The sequence below is a fragment of the Carassius carassius genome, chromosome 19, assembly GCF_963082965.1.
Source record: "Carassius carassius chromosome 19, fCarCar2.1, whole genome shotgun sequence".
Taxonomy (NCBI): Eukaryota; Metazoa; Chordata; class Actinopteri; order Cypriniformes; family Cyprinidae; genus Carassius; species Carassius carassius.
This window is the reverse complement of record NC_081773.1, coordinates 31032126-31051756: the sequence shown is the minus strand read 5'-3', so window position 1 is coordinate 31051756 and position 19631 is coordinate 31032126. Positions and strand designations below refer to the sequence as shown.

The following is a 19631-nucleotide window of genomic DNA, read 5'->3' as shown; positions in this document are numbered from 1 at the left end:
TAAAAAAATACTGAAGCAATGTCCTGGATATGTTACAAAAGCATATCTGTTTCATTGTAAAACAGATATCGCATCGTGTTTCTTTACATTCATATCTTGAATAAATTCAAAAAGTGCAGTTTTTGTATTCCTGTCTTAATCTAAATGCATCATAGAATTAATGTTAAAATCCTCTTATTAAAAAAAAAACACATAACTGATGTTTGTTTTTATCATTTTTAAATATTAATTAAATTGAGAATGTGATTTTCAATCTGTGGTGTGTTTGCTTTACAGAGATCAGGAGTTTATTCACATTAACAGGAATAATTCACCCAGAAATCAATATTATGTCATCATTTACTATACCTCTATTGTTTTCTTCGTTGCATGAAACACAAAGCTGTTAAGCAGCGTGTCTGAGCTGTAAAGTCTGAGAACAGACTCAATTCAACACTGTTAATCTTCTCTGCCACAGCTCTTATTGTCGATTGTGTTTTCAGTGATCGGTCACATGAATGAGATTTGTGAGCTCAAACCAGCAGGAAGATATTTAATATAACAGATATTTTAATCTGTTCTTTACGTAAAGCATCATATGACAAATGAACTTCTGTAAACTTGTATTTGGGGGTGAACTGTTCCTTTAAAACTAATGGCACAGACATTTTACCTCTAGCATATAAAGGAATAATGTTTTTGAAATGTAAAAATATGACATATACAGTACACAATTAAACTCCAGTAAGTTTATTAAGAAAAGGACAAAAAAAAAATGAGGCCAAGATTTAAAAATCAAAGATACACGATATTGTTCAAACATTTGGGGTCACTGCGATTTTCTCTTCAGTGCTCACCAAGGCTGCTTTTATTTGATCAAAAATACTGTAAAAATTATGAAATATTATTACAATTTATAGTAGCTATTTTCTATGTGAATATTCTTTTAAATATAATTTATTTCTGTGATGCACAGCTGTATTTTCAGCATCATTCCTCCAGTCTTCAGTGTCACATGATTTTCAGAAATCATTCTAATTCACTGTTTTATATAAGAACAAAGTTGTAAAGAACAGTATTTATTTCAAATACATCTTTACTGTCACTTTTTATCAATTTAATGCATCCTTGCTGAATATAAAAATCGTACTAATCCCAAACGTTTGAACTGTAGTGTATATAAATATGTGCTTTCTCATTGATTCATCGCTCCTCTCTAACCACCAACAGAGTTTGTGATTTAGTGAATTTTTGCAATCATCTTCATGTTTGGCTCTGCATGCACTGTCTGGATCAGGGTATGAGGATTCGGGATGTGTGTGCGATGTGAATTAGGCTTCCTCTGTGTATTTTGTGGTGGTGAACTCTGTGTTCAGGAGAGGCTGAAACTCGCGTCTCTTCCTCTGCTGCACATACAGCACTGACAGAAACAGCAGCAGGAGCAGACCGAGGAAGATTCCTCCCAGCGTGCTGCCCAGCAGAAACATGGACGGCCTGCTGTCTGTTTCTGAAACACATGCACACTGAAAGATCAGCTACAGAACATTTAACTAGAATGATAATACATGTATTATATATAGCACCTTTAAACGTTGCTTTATACATAAAAGCTTTAAACAAAGGCAAACAGAACTGTATAGAACAATGCACTGTAAATACAACAATTCAATAGAAAACTAATCGAATAAAAGCAATCCTGAGGGAAGTTTTAAAAGTATCTAATGAATTCACATCAGGTAGGTTGTTGATTCAGAGTTCTTTATATATATATATATAAAGATAAGATGTCTCACAATTCAATGTTTTTCTTGCAATTGCAATTTAAACTCAGAATTGTGAGATAAAAACACAATTGCAAGAGATATATTTGTTAAGAAAATCATTCATTAAATTTCAATCATATATTTCTCAAAATTTATATCACTATTCAGTTTTTTTTTTCATGAAATATAAAAAGTAACCGCAACTTTTTAGGCCTATCTCACAATCTATTTTCTTCAGAATTATGAGTTTAAGCTATATCTTGAAATTAAAGATTAAATCTTATCATTTATATCTGCTCCAGACGAGAAACTTTTGGAAAAATGCTTGAAAATGCATTTTGAAACGAACCATTTCCCAAATGTATCTTGATTAATTCACATGCACCTCTTTTATACTGTGGTGCACCGAAATTTAGGCAACAGAAAACATGATTTTGAACACAATTTTTGACAAATGTCTTCACAAATTCCTGACGCTGGTCATAACGCATGATGGTCAAAACGGTGCAAATGATTGCAATCAGATGCTTGCAATTTTATTTATTTAATTATTTATTTCATTTCGAAACGGCTATGATGTAACAAAGGCTTGTTTACTGAAGTCACGTGAATTTAACAGTTTAAGACGCGCTCCGGAGCAGTGCTTCAAAAACAAACGATTCTCAAAAGATTCGAAGCTGCGAAAATATTGACCGAAATGATTTTGCGCTTCCCCAAATGTTGCATGTCAGTGTCAAACTTGGATAAGTTAAGAACAGATAACTTAAACATGTCAGCTGTGTGGATGCTGGGACTGCCTGACAAAACTTAAGCTGGTGAATCATTATTAGTAACCTGCATCTGATATTCACAATAAGCTTTGGTCTTTGTTACTTTTAATATGAAACAAAATCAGAGAATGTCAGTTTTATACTGAAATTCGGACAATAAATGTGGTTTTGACACTCTTAAATGTGGCTTGACAGATCGCCATCAAGCACACGGAAATCGATAATCTCTATATTTACTAGTTATAACACAAAATAAACATGAATGAAAACCAAAAGGTGTTAAAAGAAATAGTAGCCTACAACTTAATCAAATATATCATGCATCGCTCAATCAGTGTTTGAACCACGGAAAAACGGTGACACCGCTTGTAAACAATGTAATGTAAAGCTATTCATTGTCCATAACAAAAATAATAGCTAGAATGTAATGTATGCTAAATGTATGCACTGTATATTCATTATATTTTTACTTAACCTGTTGTCTTAATTATTTGTCATTTATCTGTCATGAAAACATTTTATTACGGGACACCATTGTTTATATTTCAACAACGATTTAGGGGTAGAAACAAAATAGCATTAAAACGCTGTAGCATTAAATAAATGTTTTACCTTTACTTATGTGCAATTAAATATGCAACTCAGTTTTTATTTGAGAGTTGATTATTTAAAAAGTGGTTAACAAATTGATTATTAAATACACTTGATTGTTGTTTTTGGTTAATGAAAAATAATAATAATTTGGGTTGCATCATTACTTGCATACAATCACAGTTCAAACTGACCAATGTTATGGTGCTTTTTTAATGTTGTGTTTAGTCTTATTTGGAGCTTGACAGGCGAGATCACTGGTTATTGTGTTCTTCAATGAATACGGGTAAGTAAATAATGACAGAATTATTCCTATGATTTGTGCATTGACAGCATGTTTACCTTCGAGTTCAATGGCGTAGGAATATCCCAGCTGTTCAGAAGCGACGTAGATCTCCTCGTTGGTCACAGGTGGGAAAAAGGGGACCATGTTATAATGCCGGTTGTGTCCGATAGGGGCCATCTCATCTGGGAAGCTGGCGTTTTCACGGGAGCGTCTCATCCATTCCTCAAATATGGCATCGGTGAATGTATGAAGCACCTATATGGAAATTTTTGTTTTACTAATTTTGAAATCTAGGCATGACCAAGCTGTTTTGACAAGGTGTCTGGATGAAGACAAGAGAGAACATGTCTTTATCCAGAATCCAGAGCTCGTGTACACTGAACGCTGTGATATTATCATCATGTAATGTGTTACCAGAAAGATTGGGTCGTTGGCGGCGGAGTGGGACAGAGCGCTGGTCCCGTTGAGGAACTGGTGAACCAGGTTGTGCAGATTGGACACAGAGCTGTCCAGCTCTCCGTCCGGCTTGTCGTATCCTTCAAGTGCGTTCCTTCAAGGAAAAGTGGAAGAACACTTCAAAACTAACTCACAGAAATCAGGTAAACTCTGTAAACCTTGACATATGAAATGCTAGTCAGGAAAATCGAACCTTTTCGAAATCGAAGACTTTAAACCAAATATTTTAAATCGTAAAAAAAAAAAAAAAAAAGTTTGCATGTGTATTTATTTTTTTTATTATTGTTGAAGATCATATTTGATCCCTTAAGCTTTTATGGCTCATATAGTAGTGTGATATAGTGAGAATATGGAGAAAAACATTCCTTCAGAGTGTTATACGGATATTTATATGTCCAAAAAGATGCTTGTAATTTAAATCAATGCGATCTTTATAGCAAATGCTTACATAAATTAACTAAACATCGTCATCCCTCTATATCTCCAGTGATGTGTGTCAGTGAGATGAGATGTAAATGAGCCGCACATATAACACAGTGATGGAGAGCTGAAGAATTCAAGGCTCCTCAGAAGATGTGAGATGTTCTGGAGGCTTGTGAAGATCATTCCTCCGCTGAGGAACAGTGAAAGTAAAGCTCCTGGAAACAGACGCTCCTCAAAAGATTTGAGACTCTAAAACACGATTGATGGAGAATCACGTAAAGCTGAGCTGCTTCAGTCCAGGAAGATATTACTACAGATATTCTTATGCTTATATTACAAAAAACAGTTGACAAGATGAAGGTGGACATTTGTACAATTGCACAATTTACTTGCCCAAAAGTCTAAATCGTCACTCAGAGACAGAAGGCTTGGAGTAGATTGTGTGCAATGGGCTTTATAGCAAGGTTTTGATCATATTTATCATTAAGAGGCATTCGAATTGAAATATCAATTATGAAACAGGGTTGAGGGATTTATAAAACAGTCTGTTTTGTTCTTTCAGTCGAAATTAATTACTGTGGTTGAAAATTACTTCTATTATGGTTGAGATTTTGATTAATGATGATTTAAATCATGGATAGACATGGTGTTTTTTGTGTGATCTTTGACGCTATAAATCACCTCATTTTGTTTTGCCTGGATGAAGGAAAATACGAGTTGGACGAGATCTGAGAGTGAGTAGAACATGATTAAATGTTTTTTTTAGATGGACAGTTGCTGTGATGGACTGCTTTACCTGAAGCTGAAGCTGGAGTTGGTGAAGTACGGTGGACTGTCGAAGTCTCGGAGGCTCAGGCAGCTTCTGACGTCGTTCATGGTGGGTAAAGTCACATTAGTGCTCTCCATGATTCCTCTGCGCAGAGATCCCTCGCTGGTCCCGTTACACAGGGTCACCAGAAGGTTATATTCATCCAGACTGAAAGAAAAAGATGCACGGCATTACATAATGTCACATGCTGGCATGATTCTGGATCAGTGTGAGCTGCAGATGCGAAGTGCGATGTAGTAGTTTTCGGTTCGAGACGGTCATATTCTGCTTCATAGTTTAGTAGTAAGTCAAGTGCATTACTTAGTGAGTCACTGGTGCATTCAAACAAATGTTCTCTACTTCCTTAAATACTCTCAAGTCATAAAAAGACAAGTGACAATTTATAAAGATTAAATCAGAAAAATGATTTTATTGTATGACTGGAAAACATTTTGTGAGTTTCTACAGGAATTGTTGTTGGATTATATTATATTTTTATTTATATAGTAAGCATTTTGTGCCTTTTTTATTATATCCATGTATTGTCTAAATGGCATTCTGTATTATAGGTTTTATTTCAATTCATTAATGTCACAGTGTCAAGGCTCTTGCTAATGTGCAAATTACTAAAACTATTAAAAAATAATTTTCTAATTAAATATTAATATTAGATGAAAAAATACAAATACAAATAAAAATCGTGCTTTGAGCAGGGTTATTATAGTAAGCTAAAACTAAAACCATAGAAAAAGAAAATTTTCATTATTTGGGATAACTAAATAACCAAAATCAAATATAAAAAAATTAATAATCATTTGATTTCAGCTACTTTTCTAAGCAACAGTCATTTTTTATTTATTTATCTTGGTGCAATAAAATTGACTTAAAATTAATAAAATCATAGACATGTAAACACTACACAAACTATGAAAATGACAACAAAAATTACTTGGTAAAAGATAAAAAATAAAAAGCATTAAAGCAGAAAACATAGCAATAAAATCTAATTTGAAAACAAAAACGATATTTCATGGATACTAAAATAACACTGCTATTTGCAACTAACTAAAATAATGCTAATACATAAATTCTTCCTGATGGTTTTGTTATTTGTTAACTGTAACTAAAACTAAATACTTTTCAATAATATTTAATAACACAATTATTCAAATAAATACTGAAGAAAAAAGAAAAAAAATGTGTTGCAATAGATGTTGCTAAAATAAAGTTGTAGAACTAAAAGTATTAAAATTTAAACTGAAAAAAATAAAATAAAATAAAAATAAATAAATAATAAAAGTGACAGAAGTACATAAAATTACTAAAACGCTGAAAATGCAAAGATGTTGTTCTGGTGACCCCTTATGCATTTTTCAAGCCTCTAAATTCATTTTCTAATACTTTAAAAAATGCATGCTGCTTTTACTCTGAAAATGATGATATAATCTTTCACTAATTTGGTTCTGACACATTTGATCTTGATGTCAAAGACAGCAGAGGAGTAAATATGCAAGTCTGTCTCACACTTTAAGAGCCTCATGTACCAGCAAACGCACCTGTCACACACCACTCCCCAGCGGGCGAACCTGGAGCGCGGGCTGATGCGGGACGGGTCAGCGGGGTCCCGTCCTCCGAGAAGAGAGTCTGTGCACACGTCACACTCCGTCCGACCCGTCGCGAAGTTCCAGTACGGGACGGCGAAGTTCTCATTACCTGTGAGTTTCTGTGAAGAGAAGAAAATATGAGCAAACACACTGAGCCAAGTGTTCAGAGGAGACGGGAAGCTCATGATGTTTCTCAGAATACAAATTTAGACTTGATCATTAAGGCACTGTAACACTGTAAAAATAAAAAACTGCTTCAACTTAAAAACAGGTGCAGTTGTTGTGTAAATGTTTAAGTGAAGTAAAGTTTTTACTCTCAAAGTGCTTGTGAATTTCATAAGTAATTACAATGTAATTAAGCAAATATGTAAGTGGTAATAAGTGCTTAGTTAAGTAAGTTAGTTAAGTAACTTAGAAAGTAAGTTAATTAGTAAGTGGTAAAAGTGCAGTAAATACACACACATATATATATATATTTTTTTTTTTTAACAATGATACAATGAAACCTTTTAAGTGATTTCAACTCATCTTGTCTTTTATGTAACTTGAAGTTGGAATTGGTTAAACTATTGAGTTTGGTTCAATTAAAGCAAAGAAAAACATTTTTTCCCCCCATTACCTTTTAACTGATTGAAATTAGCTGAAGCATGTGAAAAAATATGTTCTGTTCATTTTCAACAGAGTTAATCTGGTGATTATTCCAGTATTTTTGTTTTTGTTTTTTTGCTGTTGTTGGTCACTGTAGGGCCAGAAATGCATTATATGTAATTATATCCAATTATATTATATACAGATTTGCATTCCTAAAATCACTTATATTATCAAGATTTCAATACAAGAAGAGCCCCCTCTTGAGATAAGTTGAGACGGGACAAATCAAAGGTCATCATGGGCCGACTTTGGTCCACAGGTCATTTTTTTCCCCCATGTCTGTCCTAATGTTCAGTTTTCTTTACTTTGGACATTGTGTTGAGAAGTTGGGAATAGACCAAGAAATGCAGGAGTGACCTGTAGCTCTCTCTCCAGACTGAGCAGATGGTATCTGTGCCAGGTGATGAACGCCGGACCCTTGTGGGAAAAGTCGATGGCTTTAAAAGGACGTCCTGGACCTGCCAGAAACAAGGATGTCAAAAGTGAAGTGAAGAAGCACAGTAGATGAAGTAAGCACACAATACAACACATAGCCTACTGTCTGTTTTATTTCCTTCAAATTCCATGCTTTCGGTTTTATTGAATTTTTTTGGATTTTCTTTTAATGCTTAACAATCAAAAAGCATGTCTAATCAACTGAATTCATTAAACGTTAACAATTAAATGATTTATTACAACTTTTACAATAATAGGGCCTGTTTTCCCCCTGACAAATTTCATTTTTCCAAATGTAGTTTTCCTGGTTTCTTTCTTTTTTTTTTTTTACTCTTAATTGTCCAATTTGACATTTAAAAGATTTTTTTTTTTAAACAAAGACAACAACATTTGAAATCATAAACTTATAGAATTATATGAAATTCCATTTTCCGTTTTATTTTTTTCTGGATTTAATAAATTAAATACATTTTAATATTTAAAAAACATTTAGTATTTAATATAATAATTAAAATATTTATGTAAAAATGTTTATGTATTTATTATGTAAAATATAATATTCCCAGACACTAGTCCATTTTTTGATCTGATTAACTGTATATCTCTACTTGATTTATTCATCCAAAATTTGTGCATTTCGTCTGCATTTTCCTCATTGCCAGAATCTAAAAAAAAAATAAAAAATAAAAACAATTTTAAGGTAAGTGGTTGCAATCTATTTATTTTATATACATTTAAATAAACATATTAGTTTATTTAGTTAAAAAAAAAAAAAAAATATATATATATATATATATATACACAAGGTAGCAAAAATAAATTGCAACCACTTACCTTAACAAATTTAGTAAAATAAATGAATAATTTTTCTTTTTCAGTGTAATAATGATTTAAAACATTTCCTGTCAGTTATGCAAAGAACTGAAAAGGCATGCGATTTAAACCACGGGTCTGAAAGAAGTGATTTATTCTCCATGTTTTAATGCAGCAGAGCAGTGTTCACCTAGTAATGTGTCTCGGACAGAGTAGTAGTGCTGCCAGACGAAGAAGTCGTAGATGGAGATGTTGTTGAACTGCGGCTCGGTGCCGTTGGGTCCTAGCAGGCCGAGCCAGTGCTGTGTGGCGATGACGTATTCAGGGTGGACGGTGGTTTTGGCCCGATCCAGGACGTCCAGGAACTCCTGCAGCTCGGCGGGGCTCAGAGAGTGAATGTCCTTCCTCACAACAGCAGCCCTGCGCTGGTCACAGCTCGGCCCCGTCCAGCCGAATCTACACTCCCCACAGTTATAACCTGCAAAGTTCCCTGTTCACAAGATACACATTCAGGCTAGTTTTAGAGATGGCTAACGTTTCCCTTTGATATTCACATCAAAAAGAAAAGGGATATTTACAATGAAAAATTTGGGACACAATCTTTTTTTCAATTAATGAAAACAAGTATTCAAAAAGTAGTACTACAATTAATATATATTAAATACAACACAACTGAATATAAATGGTAATATATATATATATATATATATATATATATATATATATATATATATATATATATATATATATATAATTATTATTATAATTAAATTCTGTATATTGTTACATTTTGTTTTATATATAAGTGCTATGTATTAAAAATGTATTTTTTACACACACACACACACACATATATATATATATATATATATATATATATATATATATATATAAATATGATATTTAGAACTAGATAAAGATGAATATACATTTGAATATATGTGTAATGCTAATATTAATTATTAATAAGTGCTATGTATTGAATATTTAATTTTTACACATGCACACACACACACATTTATATATATATATATAAAATATAATTTAAGAAAAAGGTTATAAGTTTGAATATATAATAATTGTAATATATACTAATACTAATTATACATTCATTTCTATAAATTATACAATAAAGATAATTATAATATAGATTTTAACAATCATATATTACTCATATTTTAAGTATAGACAATTTTATATTTAATTTGAATCCAGTTTTTTCCAGTAAAATGAATGCTGAACTTGTATATCATAATATATATATTTCAGGTTGATATAATCGAATAAACCTGGTCAAGTATGCAAACAGCCATAATTTCAACCATTTATCAGAAAGCCATAAGTAATAGTATTTTCTGCATACCAAAGCATCGACAGGTGCGATTGAAGAACTTAGTGGGCCATCTCTCGCGGTCATCCACGTTTCTTAACCTGTACGGTCCTCCCCAGGGTTTGGAGTCCACATGGACCTCGCTGCAGTTTCCTCGGCCGGACAGGACCCCGCACACGTTCCCCGGATCCGATCCCAGCGTGGGACAGCACTCTTTAGACACGATGGCCTCCACGGTGCAGCAGACTCGGGGGAACTGAGCCTCGGCCAGGTAAATCCATCCCAGACTGGAAATCACAGCCAACACAATCGCTCTCCTCATATCTGAAGTCTCTCAGTTTCTCCCTCAGAAGCCGCAGGACGTCACTAATCACAAGTAAATGTGTTTTTAATGATTACATGCAATTCTGAGCGTATCGGTAATGGATGAAGGTCTATAACAGCTCGTGTCCATACATCACATGCATGTATTCACAGAGCTCGAGCCCATCAGTGCTTTATATGCTCTGGCCGAGAGGAACATGGGGGGATTATTACGGCCGTCCCGTGGTAGTCACCTGACAAAGAGAAACTATTTGTTGCACTAATGCTGCTCAAAAGCCCTGAGGAAATGTTTCTCAATGGATTCAACTCATCTAGAGCAGATAAAACACTTGATGTTATCACACATGAGAAAACTTGTGTAGGTTTCCTTCTGATGCACTGATGTTGTAGACTAATAACAAAGCATGGTTTTGAAATCAGTTTCCTGGAAATATTCTTATATTCGTTATATTCTGGATCATATGAGGTACTCGTTCTCGATGCATAACTCGTATGATCACGAATGAAGAAACTGATGCAGACTAAGTGACTCCGAAATGTATTTGGACAGTAGAAGCTCATTTAGTGTGCTATTTTAGTATTATTTATGCACTATTATATTATTTATTAATATTTTGAATTTACTTAAATTTTTATATTTAATTTATTGGTTTATTTTATTTTTCAAGTTTATCTCAATGTTTAAATTGTTATTGTTATGTGACAAAGTGAATATATTTTTTTATTATTATTTTACATTTTAATTTAAATTGAAGGTTAAAATTGCTGTGCTTGTTATATTTAAATATTTAGCTTAAATTAATATTTTTTTAAAGTTGTAAACATACATATATACACATCTATATATATATATATATAGTCCTTTTTAGCTTTATTTTTATTAATTTTTATTAATTATATTATTTTAACTCCCCAAAAAGTATTTCCACACAAAAATCACAATTAATGTATGACAGTGTTATTTTAGTATTATATATGTACTATTATACTAATTATTAATGTTTGATTTAGCTTTCCTTTTTATGTTTTTAATTTAATTTAATTTAATTTAATTTAATTTAATTTAATTTAATTTAATTTAATTTAATTTAATTTAGTTTTGTTTCATTTTTTGTTTTGTTTTGTTTTATTTTAATATTTCCAGTTAGCTTTGTTTTTTTATATATCTCATTTAATGTATGACTGTGTTATATTAAAAGAACTTTTATTTCAGAATTTTCTGGTTTTATATAACAAAAAAGAGAGAGAGAGAAATGTAACCCCCCCCCTCCCCCCCCTCCCCCCCCCCTCCCCCAAAAGGATTTGAAGTGAATGATTGTAGTGCTTTTGAGCGTGTGTGAAGTCTGTGAATTCCTCGGGATCTTTGCAGCCGCCCCTCGGGTCATTCTTGTGACTAACCGGGTCACTGACCAAAGCCTCTCTGAATCCTCAGACTGAGACTGTGTAAGATTTGCAGCTCAGCAACATTCAGACTCCAAATAAGGATAATCAGTCTTCATTTTCAAACTTTTATTACAGCAACCCTGAAAGTGTTGCACCTTGTTCCAGTCAAAAAACATGCAAAAACCATCACCAGAAGAAAGACTATTAGTCCTGGGATCAATCACGCATTTAACTGCAGGCTAAAACATGTTTTGTACATTGATGACGGAAACAGAAGACCTGTAGGCCATATCATATGTTCCTGTGCTATAGTGTGCTTTGTCTCCTGATCGTTTCACTGCAAACCTCACACATCTCATGATGAGCCAATAAATTAACAAATATATATATATATATAAATGGATATATAAACAAGTAAGCAGCATGCATGTGATTTACAGAGCTGGAATCTAGACACAAGAGAAGCTTAAATGTAGCAAATTGTTACATTTATTATGACATATTGGTAAAAAGATGAAACATTTTCTCAACATTTCTCATTTTTGACCCGATGTACTAAAGTAACTAAAACTGAAGAAATTATTTATTTATTAATAAAAAACACAATAAATAGAGAGACATAAAATGCATACAAAATTGCAAAACTTTAGAAAAAAAGAAAACATAAATTCTAAAAAAAAATAACATGAATTCAAAATATTGACAAAAATATATGTATATGCATGATACCAAAACTACTAAAAATAAATCTAATAAATAAAAATAATAATAAAAACTATACAGATATATTTAAAAACAAAGCTAATAAAAATGACAAAAACACTCAACAGATAGCCTTTAACTAAACTTATGTCTGATAATGTATAAGAAAAAGAGACATAAACATCAATTTTAAAATCATTTCAAATACAAATATAAAAAAGGTATTTAAAATGGTCTAAAAGGAAGTATAATCAAAGTTGAAATAAAATATAATAAGAAAATAATACAGTCAAAACAGTGTTGTTTTTCTGTCCTGATCTGTCAAGGCACAAAAGTGCAGCAAATCATATTTTGATGAAATGTTTACGAGATGTTTAAAGTTAACTATTTGTGTTAAATTATAGTGATTCTGTCTTTATTTCAACTAGTTGCTAAGGCAGCATTTCTATTTGTTTTCATTTGTGTTTCATTGTAGTGCAGCAGGTTATCATCAGTTTCCTTGAAGAACATCACATTATGAACACATGATGGTGCTGCAGAGCAGGAGGAATAAGAGGAAAAATATTGATATTTCCCTCATTAATTATTAAGAAACTCTTGCACCACTTCCCATGTTGCTCATAGTTTTCAGTGAGAAATAAAGCCATGGATGTAAGCTGGTATTTTAGGGAAACACGTGAGAGAGTGCTATTATGGAAGTTTAACGGACACATTGCGAGTAAACCGGGGCTAGTTGTCACAAGATCTCTGTGCATCTAAGTTACTAGCAGCTTTTCAGTCATGCTTGTATTCTCTGGTTTTTTCAATTCAATTCCAATATCATATTTGCTGTAGATGTTGAATAAATGCAATAAAATCACAAGGATGAGAGTCACCATGATGAAGGCAGACTGGACCGTGCAATGAGTATTTGACATAAATATCAGATTGGGGCAAGTTGTCACATGTTGTAAGATAAGAAAATATATTTTGAGTTGTATATAAGTTGTGCATTTTCCTTTTATGCCCCCTGGGCCTGGATTGAATTGCAATAATTTAGATGCACTTCCAACCCTAAGCACCTTTAATCGTCTTTTGCGAAATGTTTTATCGGATACTTGTAATTGTTTTAGTTGATCTGGTTTTTCTCGGCTTTTGATTGTTGTAAATTGTGGTGTTGTCTTATTGTTCTTATTCTTTTTTTGGGAAATTTAATGTGCCGCTGACTTGACCAGGTCTCACTGGAAGAAGACATAGAAATATCTCAATGTGATTCTCCTGGCTAAATAAATAAATAAATACAAATAGAATAAGACATTTTTAAAGAACATTGGACCTCTCTGACTTTCATTATATGGACAAAAAAACAAACAAACATTTTTTTTTTTTTTTTGCAGAACAAAGAAAATCACACAAGTTTGAAACAACATAAGTAAATGAACATAAGTTGATTTATTTATTGCATACAATATGAAATGTGCACCAATTTAAATGAAGTATTTTTATTATTTATTTATTTATTATTTGGTAGAGCACATCCAACATTTGAGATCTGCACCAAAATAATTTAATTGTATTATTATTTTTATTTATTTTTTATGTTTGTTTGTTTAATTTAGTATTATTACCTTTTTTTATTTGGTAGAGCACAACCAACATTTGAGATATGCACCAAAATTATTTTATTTTATTTTATTTTTATAAAAATAATTATGTTTGTTTTTTTATTTTATTTTATTTTGTAGAGCACATCCAACATATGAAAATCCAAATCAAAACAATATTTTTCTCACTACTGAAGAATGAAACAAGCACAGAGAAACACTGATAGAATTACCAATTCACTATAAAAACTGCATCCTTCCACCGTCTAAATGAAAACTAAATATCTTTATCTTTAAAGTATTCCTGGTAAAACACACAAATGGGTTTTGCCATTATTTCTCTCTTTTTGTGTCACAGTATTTGTGTTTTGACTAGAATATGGCCTGCTAATGCTCATCCTAAATGGGCCTCATTAAAGTTGTATTAATTCCTCAGTGGCTAATTGCAGTAGCGTGGAGTACGCTTGGCGGTTTTTCCATCATTTTGTCCACCTACAATGTAGTCTGACCCGGTAAAGAGCACTTCGCTGAAGCCTTGCTGAAAACGCTATTGTTTTAGGCATGAATAAAATAGTTAGCGCTGAGGACAGCGTTTATCCTTTGAAGTGGCAACAATGAGAAATTCTCGATTAATAGCATTTCAAAGGGACGCCCAGATGAAGGTGATGCTTAATTCTGTGTAACAAGCAACAGGAGTATTATTATTATTATGTTGATGGAAAAATGCATCAGTTCTGCTAATGGCTATTAGAGCAGGTTCCGTACGACACCCGTTTTAGGGAACCTAATGTGTCGATTCAGAGAAAGGTTGCCTTTTCAGATTGTAATTGAGAGCACTTCAGTTTCATCTCAAAAGCACGAGGCTTTGTGGAAGAAAATGCAAAATGTTTTCAAATGAAGCGTGGATTGGTCTGCCCATTTGACTAGCATTATGACACATTTCCTATTGCATCTCAGACAGTTCAGCTAATGGCTCGCTCACATCTGCAGCGATTATTGTTGTGCATGTGGTGATAAACACTGAAGACGTCACTGAAGGGTTACCTGGGTTTTGGCACTCGGGTCTGCCTCTGAAGGGCTTTGCAATTAAAAACACAAAGATGACAGCTAGATACACTGCTGCTAAAACAAGCTGGACTTGTTAGGACAGTCTGGCTTTAAATTTGGCTATTGCATTTTTTAAGACAATGTAATTTTGAATTCATGTGATGTCTGATTTAAAAGGACATGCTATAGCTTTTATACTATCAACAGAGCTCAACAATGCTAATTAATAAAACCATGTTGATTAAAAAAGGTGTTATGTTTCACACGCTGTCGGAAGGAACGGAGACGAGAATAATCAAAAGAGTCTTTATTACACAGAACTAACAAATATTGCTGCAAGTGTGACTGCATCATATAATAATTGAACAATGTTCATCGTCTGGCTGACTATGTCTTGTATACATTTTTCTGAAAAAATCCTGTCATATGCGCACAAACTGACAGTCACTTATAAGCTACTACTAAATATTGTAGAAATGTAATTTTCTGTAAAGTTGCTTTGTAATGATTTGTATTGTAAAAAGTGCTATACAAATAAACTTGAATTGAATCGAATTGATTAAACCAACACATGGGTAAATCCAACATGGAGAACAGGAGGAAGACACGCATACTTGACTGGTTGACCCGACAAAACTGAGCTGAAAGGACTAGGGTTTTTAAAGGCAGGATAATGAGGAACAGACAGGTGCAGGGAATCAACTAATAATCAGATTAACAAGGACAGGAAACAGACCAAATAAGGCAAAACAGGAACTGAAACACATGACAAAACAGAGTTCTGTCAAACGATTAATCTCGATTAATTGTATCCCAAATAAATGTTTTTGTTGTGCTGCTATTGCTAGATCTCAGTGCTGCGTTTGACACTGTCGATCATAACATACTTCTAGAGAGACTGGAAAACTGGGTAGGGCTTTCTGGGATGGTACTCAAATGGTTCAGGTCATACTGAGAAGGGAGAGGCTATTATGTGTGTCTAGGAGAGCATAAGTCTAAGTTGACGTCCATGACATGCGGAGTCCCACAAGGCTCGATTCTAGCACCGCTCTTGTTTAGCCTGTATATGCTCCCACTCAGTCAAATAATGAGAAAGAACCAAATTGCCTATCACAGCTATGCTGATGATACCCAGATTTACCTAGCACTTACACTGGCTTCCAGTTACATTTAGGATTGATTATAAAGTACTTTTAAGTCACTAAATGACCTAGGACCGAAATATATTGCAAATATGCTATAAACCAGAGCACATCTTCATAATTATTTTACTTTGTTTTAAGTAAATCACTTTGAATTACCATTGTGTACGAAATGTGCTATATAAATAAACTTGCCTTGCCCTGCCTTACATAATATATGTGTATGCATTGTGTATATTTATTATACATATTTAAAGACACACACATACAGCATATATTTTGAAAAGATTTACATGAATTTGTATTAAATATACATTTGTATTTATATAAATGATATCATATATAAATATATTTAATATATAAATGTATATATTATGTAAACAAAAACTTTTATTTTGGATACAATTAATCGAGATGAATCGTTTGACAGCACTTATATATATATACTATCTCTCTCTCCCTGTCTCTCTAAATTTATATTTATAATATATTTATAGTATTTATAATAATTTATAGTAGTTTGTTTTAAGTATTGTTTGTTTTTTGTATTATATGTCTAATTTTATATGTTCTTTTGAATTAAATATATGTTTATATATTTAACTGTTGTTCAATCCCATTCTTTTCAGATCATTAGTCAACAAATCCTCTGTAAAAACTGCAGAAAGTGGTCAAAGGCACACAGGTACGTTTTTTATAATGTAGTGTATTAAAGTGAAACATTAAAGCATTAATAAGTTCTGTTTAAAATCTGCACATTTGGCAGACCTATCAAATTACAGGTATGTGTAAAGAATAATATTGGAAGTCTGTTTCTCACTGGAAATGGAAGGTCATGTGCATCGTGGGATACATTATTGTGTACAGTGCACTTTTATGTAAATAGAGAGCAGTAGGTCATTGATTTAAACAGAAAGCAGTGTGCATACCTGAGTACTACAGAAACAGTAAGAGATACTATGCTGTTCTCAACACACTAGAAGAAATGATCGTTTAGGAAGAAATTTGGTATGTCCTCCACACATTTCAGGCTCTAGAGGGCAGCAAAACTCTCTTGCACATTTAATTTAGGTTTGACACTTGGTGGCCCCAAATCTGATAATTTTTCTATAAGGATAGTCGGATATATGGGTACTTGCATGTTATTTATTTTAACACTATATGCAATTTATAAACATTGGACACAGCATGGTATACATCTGGCACACACACACACACACACACACACACACACATACACACACACACACATACACACACACATACAGCAAGCAAGACGTTTGGGCCTTTACAGCAGAGAATTACACACGCACACATTTCAGGAGACAGCGCCCTGAAAAGTAAATGCGAAATCAGCAGCACTCAAATCACATTTCTTGGACATGGAAGGGGGCGATTCCTGACTGTGTAGCTTAACTGAACCTTTTACGACGGCTCCAAGAAATCCACACACTATTCGCTTGCCTTGCTCCATGGTGACACCCACATCTCTGGCAGCTTAGCGATTTACATTTTAGCATAATGCCAGCCATAGAGGAGGCACAAGGCAAGGGCGATAAGTTACAAAGTGCTCCGGGGGTAAACCTTGTAAGAGAGGGTTTGGAGCTATTTACAGTGCTTCAGAAATCCTTCAAAGATGCGCCAATTGGGGAGGAGATTGTTCGCAGCAGTGCATGCTTCGCGCACAAAACGCAACACAATATGCGAGGAGCGCGACGTGACCAGATGGCACTAATTCAAATATCCTTATTTTATCGCATGCTTTTGAGGGGAAAAAATGTGGTCGGGGCAAGTCGGGAAATAAAAAGGAAATATAACGTTTCAGTTTTAGTGAAATACAATTAGGACCTTTGTCGCCAGTCAAAAGCCAAAAGCAAAAAGTGTGCCGGATGAAAGGCATTCGAGAAAGAAAACGTGGAAAGGGCTTAAATGATTTCTAAGATGCAATTTAATTTTCAATATGGGACTATTAAATTTTTGAGGCACATCCACTGTCGAGATATGTTTTCGATTGTGCAATTTCACATAACAGAATGCGGCTGAAATGCAAAAGTCGCAACAATGGAGGTGGGGGAAAGCAATGGCCTTTTCTTCTCTTATCGAAATTGCTTTCTGTAGAGTTGTTCCATTTGAAATGCATTTAATTGCAAATAAAAAAAAGGAGTGGAGAGAAAGCCGTGCACCTCCTAAGCCTCTCTCATCTGTTTGGGCGCAGAGAGAGAGAGTATTCAAACGTGGAGCGGCCCAGACAATAAGAAGAAGCGGGCGTGCTCTGAATAGCCCAATCTCTGCGCTGGCCAATCCGCTGGCGTCCCTCAGCCGGAAACAGGGACGGACCTCCCGCCGAAACGAGAGGAAGAGCTCAGAAGAAGTAGGTGTTTTCCTAAGTTTGCAGAACTCTCCCTTTGCTTTATGTAACATTGCTCAGAGACGATGCATGGTGCGTCTTGAGTTTGCTTTCAGATGCTTCCACCAGCTTCTTTTTTTTCTTTCTTTTTTTTTTTACAGTAGGCCTATATTTATGCACTTTTCACTAAATGACACATTGACACAAGGAACACATTAATTTGAAATACCAACAGTTTGAGAAAGAATAGAGGAATAATTATACAAAAATAAATCAATAAACTAATTAATACATAAAAATAAAATCTGCTTAATAAAATGAATGCATACAAATCAATCAATAAATAAAAACTGCTAAAAAATACACATAGAATTATATAGTGTGAAACATCCATTAATTCAGAATAACAATATTTCAAGGGAGAGTAAATAAATACATACATTTAAAAATACATAAATACAGTTAAACTACAAGAAGACTATGATTTATGATGATATTAAAACATTTTATTGTAATAATCTGGTTGCACTTTATTTGACAGTGTCCTTGTTACATGTGCTTACTATTGTAAAATGTATTTATTATGCGTAATTACATGCAAATAAACCTGATCCTAACCCTAACCATATAGTAGGTACACATAGTTAATTAATATTACTCCGTACTTAAATCTATAATTAAAAAGGACAAAATATAATGTAACCGATCATTTTAATATGAGTACATTATTATGTATATTATTCATTAATATTTACTCTGTTTTCTGCTTTACAGGCTGAAGTAATTACAGAAGGAAAAAGTTCCTTGAAATTTGGCTTAGACAAATAATACATTAATTATATAATTATATATAATAGTTTAATTAAAGAAATGCCATTTAATTTAATTTTATGAAGTATCACCTTTTTCTGATTTTTCTCCTTAGGAAATGCACATGTCCACAAACAGTGAAGATAATTTTTTTTTTTTTTAACATTGTATTTATTGATGTATTGACAACAGCCATCCATTAATTCGGAATGACACTATTTCAAGAGAGAAAATAAATAAACATAAATAAAATAAAATACCATATCAAAATACATCTGGCGTTAGAAAGTGTAAAAAGTCCACATCAGTGAAATCCAAACAGAGCAACACAGGTCATCTCTGACTTTATTCTGTGTCCTTCTCTCAGGAGAAACATCTGAGGAG

The 19631-nt window shown here is 33.2% G+C and overlaps 1 protein-coding gene across 1 annotated transcript; it reads right to left on the bottom strand.

The window, feature by feature from the left end:
• Positions 1 to 1178: 1178 nt before the first annotated feature.
• On the bottom strand, positions 1179 to 10382 carry dct (dopachrome tautomerase). The gene is made up of 8 exons (XM_059500676.1): positions 9943 to 10382; positions 8770 to 9069; positions 7689 to 7789; positions 6633 to 6799; positions 5065 to 5244; positions 3804 to 3939; positions 3446 to 3644; positions 1179 to 1486 (listed from the first exon to the last, which is right to left on the bottom strand). The coding sequence occupies exons 1-8, from the start codon at positions 10229 to 10231 to the stop codon at positions 1311 to 1313; spliced, it is 1548 nt and encodes a 515-aa protein (XP_059356659.1). The 5' UTR covers positions 10232 to 10382; the 3' UTR covers positions 1179 to 1310.
• Between the last annotated feature and the right edge of the window lie 9249 nt (positions 10383 to 19631).